The sequence below is a fragment of the Parus major genome, chromosome 4A (genome assembly GCF_001522545.3).
Source record: "Parus major isolate Abel chromosome 4A, Parus_major1.1, whole genome shotgun sequence".
Lineage (NCBI taxonomy): Eukaryota > Metazoa > Chordata > Aves > Passeriformes > Paridae > Parus > Parus major.
Window position 1 is genome coordinate 15,874,907 of NC_031772.1, and position 12,351 is coordinate 15,887,257.

At 51.3% G+C, this 12,351-nt stretch overlaps 1 protein-coding gene across 1 annotated transcript; it reads left to right on the forward strand.

Annotated features, from left to right (window-relative positions):
• The first annotated feature begins 5,500 nt into the window (after positions 1-5,500).
• ITGB1BP2 (integrin subunit beta 1 binding protein 2) lies at positions 5,501-11,407 on the forward strand. Its single transcript, XM_015626625.3, has 11 exons — positions 5,501-5,679; positions 5,883-5,932; positions 6,032-6,088; positions 6,387-6,535; positions 6,673-6,785; positions 7,008-7,066; positions 7,942-8,012; positions 8,229-8,331; positions 9,614-9,733; positions 10,165-10,227; positions 10,968-11,407. Exons 1-11 carry the CDS (start codon positions 5,616-5,618, stop codon positions 11,232-11,234), a joined length of 1,116 nt encoding a protein of 371 aa, XP_015482111.1. The 5' UTR covers positions 5,501-5,615; the 3' UTR covers positions 11,235-11,407.
• Positions 11,408-12,351: the final 944 nt, after the last annotated feature.

Genomic DNA, 12,351 nt, shown 5'->3' on the forward strand with positions numbered 1-12,351 from the left:
GCTGGAATAGGAAGGATGGGACTCACTGATGGCAACAGTAGTGCTTTATCTGGTGTAACACGAGGTAATCTGTAGGGACAGGAGCCTTCCATGGCTTGTGTTCTCACACTGAGTTTCTAGAGTTGAGACTGTGGAGGGGGGAAGCTTAGAAATAAATTTAGGTGGGAAAGGGAGGAGGGGAAGAAAGTGTTACAGCCTAAAAGCGTAAGAAGGTGCCTTGAAGAATTGTGAAATCATAGGAAAGATGAAAACATTTTGAGATGCCTAATGTTACCAAAGCAAGAACCTTAAATTAGTGTTTGGTCCTGTAGGTAGTCTTTAAGTAGGGGAAGATGAAATAATCACTCTGGAGCCTTGATTGGTTTAGCCCTGACTTTGGATGGCTTTTAAATTAACCTGAAATGGGATGATAAGATGTATGGAAGAGAGGCTGCAGCTAATGCTCTTTGTTTCTTAATTTGTTTTCCACATTTGAAAGCATCAGCAGCTGGTTTGCTGAGATGATATGTTATCTAATGGTGGTTATCAGCTTGATTGTGAAGAGTTTGGTGATGTTTTTCATCTGGCTCATTTGCTAGGACACCTCACTGTTGCAAAATATCAAGTGAGCGTGCTAATTAGCTTTTCTGTTGCCCTGTGGACGGTGGATCTGTTCTTGTAGCTTGTGTCTGGAAAGAGTCTGGCAGACATTCACTAGTGCCACGGCTGTTGGGTAAGTACATTGTTTAATTCTGAAGTGTGAAATATGAGAAGAAACCATGAAGATGCGTCCTGGTGTGTCTGTTACCTCCTTCACCTGCCTGTTGCTCAGCTGGCTTGTGTGTTACTGAGCAGTCCAAGGAGAAATTGCTGTCCTAGTGAAACAGCAGAGCTCAAGATGTTAAGCATCACTCTGCTGCTGCCTCAGTCCTGAGCAAGTATAAGATAAGGATGAGTCTGGTTACTGCCTTTCCCTGGGAGAAAAGGCAGTAAAATTTTTACACACTTTTCCTATGTGTAACATAATAGGGAAGAAGGAATTTAGTTCTGCTCAAAGCCCATCATAACAAGATTTTAAATATCTAAATTGAAGTTCCAGTGGCAGCAATGAAAGAAAACTAAATTCTGGTATGAATACCATAGGTATTTGTAATTTGCTTTAAAGGAGACTGAAAACCTGTGGCTGAGTAAGGATATTGTAAAGCAAACCTTTACTAAGATTTCCAGAGGTGTGTGCCAGGGGCAGACTGGCTGTAGTGCAGGAGCACTTAAAGCTGGGCAGAGGAGCAAGGCAGGCTTCCTCACTCCAGAGCAATTCCTTTCTCTGCTGGAGCAGTTTGGGGTTTGGTGTTGGTGCTTGCACTGCTTGTTTCATGTAAGTGCAGCTCCTGTGGCTGGGCTGTTCACAGCACTCCTGTGCTGAGGTTCAGCCACTGTGCAGACGGGAATGCTTCCCTCTGCATGCCTTTCCAGACTGCTGGCTATTATGTAATTGCAGAGTGATGAAATATTTTGACTCTCCTGAAGAGAAACCCTTGCCTTTTCCTGTCATGTTTGATCAGCTAGTTTAAAATGCAGTTCTCCAGTATCAGTTTGTATTACACCAAGGACTGATGAGTAATTTGGTTCTTACCATTTTGCTCTTAGCTTTAAACCCTTTTAAAGTTTTGTATACTTCAGAAGTTACAACTTCTGTTTTATGCAGCTTCCTCTTCAGCAGTAGTGAGTGCATTTGCAAGAATCAAAGATAAATCTGAAAAATTCAGCTGGTATGTGGATAATTTTGTCATATCAAAGCAGTAGACAAACATTTCATTTTTTTTCCTGGCATGTTGCCTCTCACTAGCAGCTGTAATTTATCATAGAAAGCTGCAAGTGATGGCATGTGCTAAACTGCTTCTCCAGTGAGCTACCTTTGGGGGCTGAAAGAAGGAAGATGTGACCTTCTATGGCCTTGCTGAAAGGAGCCATCATTCTCTCTTCTCTTGATTGTCACTTGGGTGCCAGATATAAGAAAGCAAGGAGCTCAGCCAGGCACAGCACTGGTTTTGGGGCACTTCCCCTCACTACAGTTTGCCTGCTCTGCCCTGCACTCACAGTGACCTTGCTATAAAGGCAACAGGACCCTCAAAAGGAAAACTGCTAAAACCCACACTCAGTGCCAGTGCAGGGTATTTCAGCCAGCAGATTTGGATTCAGGATGCCAGCTAATGACACACAATTGAGCCTTAGGAGTAGATTGAACTCTTCTATTTGGACTGGTTCCAACTGAAGACTGAAGTGTACTTTTTGATGAGGACTATTGTGTGTGCCTTCAGAGTGAGCATCAGAGTGAATCAACTCCTAAAGAAGCAACTCGGGTCCAAGGAATTATCTCTGGAGCAAGACACTGAATTACAGTTCAGTAAGGGAGGAAATCCTTATTAGCTGGGTGGCTGGTTCCAGTTTGAGGTTCTAATTGTCCAATGAGACAGAAGTGTCTATAATAACTCAAGCTACAGAAAAACAGTTGTCTTGAATGGAGAGGTTGCCCATGCCCCCATTTCTGGTAGTTTTCTGGCAGTGCAGACCCATTGGACAGGTGGTACATAATTCCTTAGCAGTGCTATCTGAAGATTGGCCAGGCAGAATTGCTCAACACATGTTCTTTTGAGAAAGATTTTATTGCCCAAATAAATAAAACATTAATCTTGCCTGCTGCATACATAGCAGTAATATGTTTTTCAGGAATATCCCTTCACCTAACAAGCCTTTTGTATGGAGGAATTACTCTGTGCTTTAGAAATGCAGTGTCTTGCTCTTACCCCAGCCCCATAGGGCATCCTGAATGACTGAAAGGTCGGGGGTGAGCTGGGTTTGTTTCCCTGGAGGTGTTCAGCATGTTCTCCCCAGGACCTTGCAGGGCTGTTTTACACTGACCCTGATTGTTCAAGGGCAAACACATTAAGCTGGGTTTGAGAATAATTTATTACAGTTTTTCTACTTCATTTTTTGATCTGCTGTGTATAAAATTAAGTGTACACAAAGCAAACAGGGTCTATTTTTAATTGGCAGCTGGGAGCTTGATTCCTGTCTCAGGTGCAGTTGCCTCAGCCACAGTCCCCGCGGGGTACCTGCTGTTTATCTCTGCAATGTGTGTCAGCCACATCATCCTGTTGGTGCTTCCTCTGAGGTGTGCAGGGTAACCTGAGCTCCATATTCTCACTGGCACAGGGTCGGTGACAGCTGCAGCCTTGCTGACAGCTCGTGGAAAGAACAGGGAGATCTGAAACACTATAGCTGTGCTCAGCCCCCAGAACAGCAAATTCCCCCACCACAGGCCTCTGCCCAGCTCCCAGTGGTCTTTCTCACCTAAGCAGAGGCTCTGGATGCCAGCAGCACTTTTTTACCCACCTTTGGGACTGTTGGCTCAGTTGTGACCTGAGGCAGTATAGTGCTTTGAAGCCACGTGGTTCATGCTGATGTGGCAAGTTCCCCACTGCCCTCCTGTTTCTCTCCCAGCTTTTTGGTGGATGCAGGTTTGTACACAGGTGACCCAGACATAAAGAGGTGTGACAGAGATACATGTCCTCCCCTGCAGCAGGGCTGGCTCCTTGCTAAGGAGCTGACAAGGAAAAGCCTGATATTGCTGCTGGCTGGGGCATCTCAAGGTAGGGGGTGGCAGAGCTGAGCTGAAGGTGAAGTAGCAGGACAGTGTGAAATAATCTGGAATCTTCTCCTTGATAAGCTCCAGAATTCTGGCAACAGTTCACCCTAACTCTGAACTCTGGAGATCTCCTTGGGATAACAGAAAATTCTTCAGGCTTTGTAGAGGGATTAAGTAGGTTAAACAAACATTGTAGGACAGGGGTTAGGGTTGCATCAGCTATGGCAGACCCTGTGGGCTCACGTCCTGAGCAGACTCCCTGGGCATCCTCTGCCTGCAGGACTTGTTCTTTGTACTGTCTGATAGTGCCAAGGACTTATATTGACCCCAGTTCCTGAACAGAAATGGTCCCCAGATGCTCTGTGCTCCTGGAGATCAGGGCAGCACCCAGGAAACAGCTGTCCCTGCAAACAGGAACAGCACAAAGAAAATATTTGATTTAGACACTTAGAGAGGAACTCAGTAAAACCTTTGATCTCAGGAGGGTTTTCTGTGTGTAGAGGAAAACTCTTAGGTCCCAGAAGGGGAGCAGGGGGTCTGAGCAAACCCCTTCTGTGTATAGGGGACCCAAATAACATTTTGCATTTCTCTGTGATTACAAAGGTCTTCCAGGGAACAATTTTCATCCTTGATGTGATGACAAGGGAAGATAGTCAGGTCTGAATCTCTGTGCATTTTTCCCTCTCCCTTTCCACAATCTCTGCTGGGCAATGTGGTTTGTCCTAAGATAAAAGGAAAATACCAGGCAGGCTTTGCAGGAGGAACTCACTGAATGCTTGCATGATTAATGTATTTCAGAGACAGGGGGAGCTGAGCTGTTTGTGATTGACTCTGGTGCACATCGACCTGCAAAAGGGTATGAAATGCTGCTGGAGTCTGGGCCAACCATGCAAACTGCTCTCCAAGGTCACAGGCAGCTTTCTGAGTGGTGTTGGTTATTCCTGCCCCTCTTGGGGACACCTCCAGGGTATGTCCAGCCAGAATGCAAGGAACACACAGAATACTCACTTTTGGAGGAGTAGAGAAAAACTGTAAGGTCTGGTCAAATACAGAGATAAAATTCTAAAGCAGCTCCAAAGTTGCCTTGTGGCTTTATAATTGTAAATTCTGCGGGGTCAAAGACTGTAAATCTGTATGTTTCTAGCCAGACCTGTGAATATTATAATTCTTTAGACAAAGACTAACCAAATCTGAGACTGAATTGCACCGAGATTTCCCTGAGAGGTTTAGAAAGTGAGTGGGTCTCACTGAAGCTTGTGAGTCAATGAGAGGGACCATTCCTCAATATACCATATTTTGTAATAGATGTAATTGTTGTTTAGATACTGCATTGGCAATATTTTAAAACTGTATTAGCCATTAATCTAATCATAATCACCTATGTAATCACTGTGTCCTACTTCTCATGTCTGGCCAAGAACCTTCCCTTGACCACTTGTTACACAAAAAACAGCATCAAAAGATGTCTTGGCCGCACTCACAGCCTTGATCTGTTGGTGCCTCTGTTTAGCAGGTGGTTGTGCCTTCCGGGGCTGGGGGAGATTAGCACCAGTTTTGCCCTGACTCTGTGAATTCTCTTCCCTCCCGTTTTGGGGCTCTCTGAGCATGGTTGGTGTGTGTGTGCTGGGGTGATGCCAATGGCTCCGTGATGGATGCTGGCTGGGAGGATGGCAGGCACTGGGACAGGACCTCTGCACGCCCCGGGCGCGGGGCCACCCTGCCGTGCCCATTCCCTCTGCTGGGCACAGGGCCAGCACAGAAATTCCTGTGCAGATATCACAGGCGCCAAGCCCCATCAGCTGCCCTGTCCATCTTTAGCCCGGTCTCCGGTTACCAGCCACCTCCCACAGCTGCCTCCAAAGACAGGCAAAGCCACCTCCCGGCGCCTGGGCTGCAGGCGGAGGGGACGGAGAGGAGGGATCCCGGGCAGGGATAAGACTGATGCGATCTCCGTGGAAGCAGTGAAGGACACTGTGAATACGCCTGAGCTATGGCATTGCTGTGCTACAACAAGGGCTGCGGGCAGAGGTTTGATCCCGAGCACAACGCTGAGGGTGAGTGAATTTGTGTGCCTTGCACCGGAGGGAATGGGAATTGTGTTCTGCTTTCCCAGAGTGTGGCCTAGGCTGCCGAGCTGCCAAGCCCAGCACAGGCAGCCCATATGGCAGGAGCTGGCTCTGGAGCTGCCGGCAGACGCAGGTGGCTCGTGGGCAGGATTGCTTCTCCTGAAAGCTTTTTCCCGATTTTCCCTTTTCAGATTCCTGCTTGTATCACCCAGGTGTCCCCATCTTCCACGATGCCCTGAAGGTGAGTGGGGCAGGAGCTGGGGCTGCAGCTGTGGGGAGTGACTTTGTGCCCACCAGGATTGCCCACGCCTGACCAGCCTGTCATGTCCTGGTGTCTTAGGGCTGGTCTTGCTGCAAGAAACGCACAACAGACTTCTCTGAGTTCCTCTCCATAAAGGTGAGCTGACCTGCCAGCCCAAATGCACCCATTGTTCCTCCATCCTTCCCTTCTGGCCCCTGCCCGGTCCTGTCCCATCTCTGTCCTGTGTCAGGGAGGTTCCTTTTGCCCTGCCAGCCAGGGATTTGCTATCTACTTCCAAGGCCCCTCCAAGCAAGGGTGCTGCTCCCAAAGTGCAAGGTCAGAACCCATCTCTGCAGGACACTGAGCCACCACATCATGGGAACTCACAGGGATTGGGAACAGCCACCAGGTTGAGGAGGACAAAGCAGTCATCAGGCTTGTCTCTGCTGCTCAGGGATGCACAAAGGGGTTTCATAGCAAGGAGAAGCCCCCTGAGCCTTCCAGTCAAGGGAAGATCTCAGATGAACCAAAGGCCAAACCAGTGAAGGAGCTCATTGTCCAAGGACCAAAATCAGCTGAGAAGATGCTGCGGGAAAGACCAAGGTGAGACAGGCTCAGCTAACAGTCTTGCCCTGCTGTGTCACTTCTGTGTGTGTCCTGCCCTGCTCTTCTCTCAGAAGAGGAAATGACACGTAAATCGCAGAAAAACCCACTTGGCCTTTGCTGCTGCTGTTTCCCAGCTCTGATGAGCCAAGACAACTGCTGCCAATTAAAGTATCCAGGTCTCTGGAGCAGGCACTGGAGAAACTGAACATGACCTCCGAGGACAAGATGCTCAAGAGCAGTTGTACAGGTACAAGCTGATGGATGGAACCGGGGTTGCACATGGCAAGTTCATCACCTGCACGGCAGGCTCAGTGCAGTCAGTGAATGCTGCATGTTCAGCTGAAATTGTGTCTTGGAGGCACACTGGGATGGTCTGTGCTCAGCTGGGGAGCTGGCAGAGGGCAGGGCTGGAATTTGGGGGCAGGCATGGGCAATGTGTGTCCTGGGTGAAGTTGTGTTGCTCTTGCAGGCGAGGAGGCTGCCCAGGTGAGAGCTGGCACCACCTGCAAGAATGCAGCCTGCAAGGCGGTGAGTACCTGGCAGGGTCCCATCTTTACCCAGCCTGTGCCTTGTGGCCAGGAGCATCACAGGTCCAGGTTCAGGGCAGGTACCATGCAAGTGGAAGGTGGCAGTGCCCACCTGCTCCATATTCTCATCCTGCCCTGGGAGCAGCCACCTCAGTCATCTCCCAAACACTTTCCTACAAGAGGCTTCCAGATTGGTGGTACATTTGTGTTTCACTGCTGCTGATTGCTTGCAGTGAAATACAGTACATGTTCAAGGTTGGACATGTAGACAACAAAATGCATGTGGATCGATTCCCACCTGCATTGAACTAATGCAGCACAGCCCAATTTCTCTCTTGCCTTGTGGAGCACTGCCTGGAGGATGAGTGGGAGGGATTGAGCTGTGGCAGGGATAGCCTACTTGGAAAGCAGCAGCAAGGGAGCAGGGAGCAAAAGGCAGAAGGTAGATGAGGACATAAGACTGACATGCTCTGGAAAGGAGGGGAAAGGACAGGAGTGACAAATGACCTCTTGCACCTCAGAGTGAGTTTCTGTGGTGTCTAAACTTGCTCACTGTCCTTGTGCTGCCAAGCCCTGGGCTGGGAGCAGGCTGTTTTAGAGAAGGGTACAGAAGGGCTGCTGACAGGGTGGCAGGGGTGACACTGTGGTCCTGGCAAGGTCAGGGTGGCTGCCCTGCCAGCAGGGAGCAGGGACGAGTGCTGGGCTGCTGGCTGATCATGGTCCCAGAGTGAGTCTTCACAAATGCTGGGCCTGGCAAAAGGGTGATGTTGGGCATTGTTCTGTGCCCTCTACATGGAGGGGCATTGATGAGTGGACACCTGTGCCACTTCGTCCTGTGCCAGAGACAAAGATATAACTTTGCTTCTTTCTCCACAGATCTACCAGGGCCCAGAGAGTAACACAGAGGTTTGTACGTTTCATCCTGGTGTTCCTGTTTTCCATGAGGGGTAAGAAACAATCCTTTATGAGAGACCAAACTGACCCTGCCATGGGCTGAAAATGCTGCATGACAAGGCTGTGTGGCCACAGCAGTTGTGGGTGACACCTCACAAGGGGACAGGCGGGCAGGGGAAGCTCTTGGTAATGAGCCCCTCTCCCTCCCCACCCTGCTGAGGTCCCCTCTCCTGCTGATGGCCCCACTAAGGTCACCCTGCTCTCCTCAGGATGAAGTACTGGAGCTGCTGTGGAATCAAAACCACGGACTTCAGCGCCTTCATGGAGCAGCCAGGCTGCAGCCGTGGGTGTCACTGCTGGACGGAAAAGAAGGTAAGGGGGCTCTCAGCAGAGGCAACTCATGTGAGTGATTTGCATTATTGGCATTTGAGAGTGCTCCTTCCCTTGCTCTGCATTTAATTGTCTTAAAATTCATAACTGCTGACAGATGACTGCATAGGGTTTGAATGCCTAATCTTCACACATCTGCCCTTTAAGATGCTGTTCTGCACTCACAGGATGTGTCAGCGCTCTCACCCAGTGGGCAGATGTGCAATAGAAAACTGAATGAGGCAGGACCTGGCCCTGGACACAGCACAGGCTGCCACATAGAGACAGGTGGTTGAGCACAGGAAAAGTCCTACAAAAAAAACCCCAAAGGCTTTGACAGATGATTTCAGATAACTGAATTTGGCTTTAATGAAGCTTTCCTTCTGCAGCTGCTTCTCAGGAGGAATCTCATCCACATACCAACATGGTGTTGTGGCAGAACAGTGGGGACAAGATCCCAATTCCCAACACCCCAGGGAAGTTCTTGACTGGAAACAGGCTTGAGCTGGGAAAGTTGTACCAAAGCAGCCCAGGATAACCCTGAAAGTTCATTGTGTTCCTCTGAGTCAGCACTGCTGCCAGCAACCTTCTCTGAGCCCAAGCTCTTTGCTCTGGAGCAGAAAACATATCCTGAATGTAAAGGAGGCTGCAGTGAGGGAACTGTGACGTTGTGATGCAGATGTTTTGTGCTAATTGTCACCTAAGTCTAGGGCCAGGACTCCTCCTGGAGCATTTCTTTGGCTGGCAGTGTGGAGGGCTGCAGGGGGTTTGTCTCACTGTGATGGTCAGAAATGAGCCTGCTGGGGACACAGGCCTGTCAGTGCCTGTGGTGCCGACAAGGTGGGCAAAGGTGAAACGTGGCCAGTTGGGGCTCATCTGACTCCCAAGTGTAGCATGGTGGCATGATCCATGTCCAGTAACAGCCCCTGCATTGCCCTCCAGGCTGTTTCCTGACTGTGCACAGCACTTAGGAGCTTGGGCATAGCAGAGTGACTCTGGAGCTAGGAGATGTCTCTGAACTTAGAGTGTCCTGGAGCAACTCCAAGGACAGCACAGATGTCCCATGTTGCATGGGACAGACAACATGGCAGGGGCTGCTCACCTTTGCATGAGCCATTTCCCCTAAAAAACCTGTGCAAAAGGCAGGGTTTGCTCTTGCTTAGCTCGTGCCAACCTGAACTAAGCATCTCAAAGGAGACGTGCAAGGCAGCATCCTGTGGTGTCCCCTCTGTCTGAGCGGTGCCTGAGCCCCAGCTGGGCTGTGATGGGTTCCTCTCCTCGGCAGGACAAGAAGGCGGTGCTGTGCCGGCAGGACTGGCACCAAACCAGCGGCCAGGTGGTGGTGACGGTCTATGCCAAGAACCCCCTGCCTGCCCTCAGCAGCGTGAAGGCCAATCGCACCGTGGTGAGTGGGGTGGGGATGTGCACTCTCCTCATGGCCCACCTGAGTTTGCAGCCTCAGGAGCCAGCTGGGTGCCTGTGGTGCTCTTTGGTGGCCTGTTTGACCTGTTGCTACAGGCAGGGCTGGCACTGTAAACCTGCTATCCCCACACTGAGAGCCCAGTGGCTCCACTGCTGCATCTGTCCAGCAGCTCTGGCTTTCAGCTTCAATGGGTGGATTTGCTGGCCTTGAACCCCCTGAGCTGTGTCACAGGTGAACCTGTCATGCTCTGAAAGGGGTGAAATGTTGCCAGGTGCTAAGGGGATCACCAGACCATTATACTGGAGCCTGGATGTGGGATGCAATATGGTGTTGAAAGGCAACTGCACTGTCTGGGGGAAGAGCTCTGGCAGTGCTATGCTACCCTCTCAGATAATTTTCTGTTGATCTTTCAGCTTGAGGCTCATGTCATCTTTGAAGGGGATAAGATTTTCCAGGCAGAACTGGAGCTCTGGGGGGTAAGATCCTGTTTGCTTTGATTTCCCTGTTCCAGCAGTCTGCATGGGGCTGGGCTGTATTTCTGTGAGGCAGCCTGAGGTTTTCGTCCTGGGCTGGGTTGCCCAGATACAGGCATTTATGGCCATCTCTGCTGGGAAATGCCTTAGGGTTGTGAGGAGGCTGAGGTGGCTGCACTGATTGATCCAGGGCTAAGGTCAGAGCTGGAGGTCACTGCCAGCCCTATAGGTGTTCTGGTGTTCTGGGTTTGGTCCCAGGCTGCTTCAAATGTAATTTGGCCCAGCAGGTCCCTGTCTCCTGCACAATCCTGCTGTGAGTTGCAGGCAGGCCACGGGCTGAGCTGATTTTTCAGCTGCTTGCTGGCTGGGGAGCAGCAGTGAGGCTCAGGAATTTGCATGTGGATTTCTTGTCTGTATTTCTGGTGCGTGCTGCCTGTGCCTGCAGGCAGCAGAGGGCTGACAGGTGTGGGTATGGCTGTGTCTCAGCACAGCTCGCTGCTGGGAGAGGCTGTGCCGCAGCTGCGTGTGTGGCTGAGGCAAGCTGAGCTCCCTGAGCTCTGCAGGAGCACTGTGGTGCTGCTGAGACATAACAAGGTGAAGCTCAGCTCAGCTGCAGCCCAAGCTTCTCCTGGCACAGCAGGACATTTCTCCTCTGGCAGGGCTTTTCCAGTAAGGGGAAGAAAGGCTGGGCAGTGCTGCCTGCCCTCCCCTGCCCGGCTCACCGTGCCTTTCCCTCTCTCTAGACCATTGACGTAGAGAAGAGCTTTGTGAGCATGGTCCCAGCCAAGGTGGAGATCACGCTTTGCAAAGCCAGCCCTGGCTCCTGGGCCAGGCTGGAGCTCCCCCAAAGCAAGTTGCAGTCCTGTGGTGAGCAAGAGAAGGAAGCTGCAAACACAGAGGAGCCTGGGGCTGTGCAGAATGAGGACTCTGATGACAGCTTGAGCTGGTCCGAGGAAGAAGATGAAGAGCTGGAGATGGGAACACCGGAGATGATAACACCGAGTAGCTGATGGTTAAATGCTTCAGCAGCTGAGCACTGCTGGCTCCTGAGCTGCTGGGCACCTTGGCACCAGCTCCAGAAGAGCAGACCTAGTCCAGAGTCGTGTGCAGGCTCCATCATGGCTTTTCTCCGGGTCAGAAGGGACAATTAATAAACACCCAGAGCAAAGGTTGTCCTCTGAAATCCGTGACGGGTGCTTAAGAAACATCAGCGGGCCAAACCCTGCCTTCTGTCACTTCCTCCTCTGCCTGGCTGGGGCAGGACGACAGGAGGAGTGCCCGCACCTTCGGTGTTCCTGGGGACTGAGTGTTCAGGGCCCTGCACCCTCCCTGACCCTGGCATTTCTGGGGCTGGACACAGCCTTCCCTGACGCTTCTGCGGGCGCTGAGCCCCGGGCTGAGCTGAGTGTAAGCTCCTGCCCTGTCTCTCGCCCGGCGCTGGGGAAGCCCGGCCCTGTAGGTCCCTGGGAGATGTGGTGACCGCGGACACGGGAATGTCACCACCGCCGGCAGTTCCAGCGGAGCCGTGGCCTCCTCTGCAAAGCCCCTTAGGGGCGTGAGAGCGCCCGGGGGAGCAGCGGGCGATGCCGAACGCGTACCGGGCCAGGCGGGGGCTGCGGGGGCTGCGGGGGCGGGGGAACTCCGCGGGAGCTGCGCTGGGAACGGGGGCGGAGGGCGGCGCACGCCATGCACCGGAGCATTCACCCATGTGAAAAACCCAGCAATCTTCTGCCACGGAGCCTTTTAATTGGACAGTCTTATGCAGAGAAAGCAAAAGCAATCAGTTTGGCCCTGCTTTCCTTTTGCTAGTGTTATCTTTATTAAGAATATATTTGTCCTTATTAAAGATACATGTTACATGTTTGTGGCTGTGCACACAGACAGGCGTGCGTATTTCTGCTCATGGATATTGAAGTGACTACTGAGAGACCATCCAAATCCAGACCAACCACCCCTCGCTCAAGATCTATTCGGACAACGCATAATTACAAAATGACGCATTTAGCATCAGCGGGATCACAGTGGGGCGGACGGCGGGGCTGTATCGGAGCAGTACAGCGGGGCTGCAGCCCGGGGCCGGGCCCGAGGGGATGCTCCGCTCCGTTCCGTTCCATTCCGCTCCGCTCC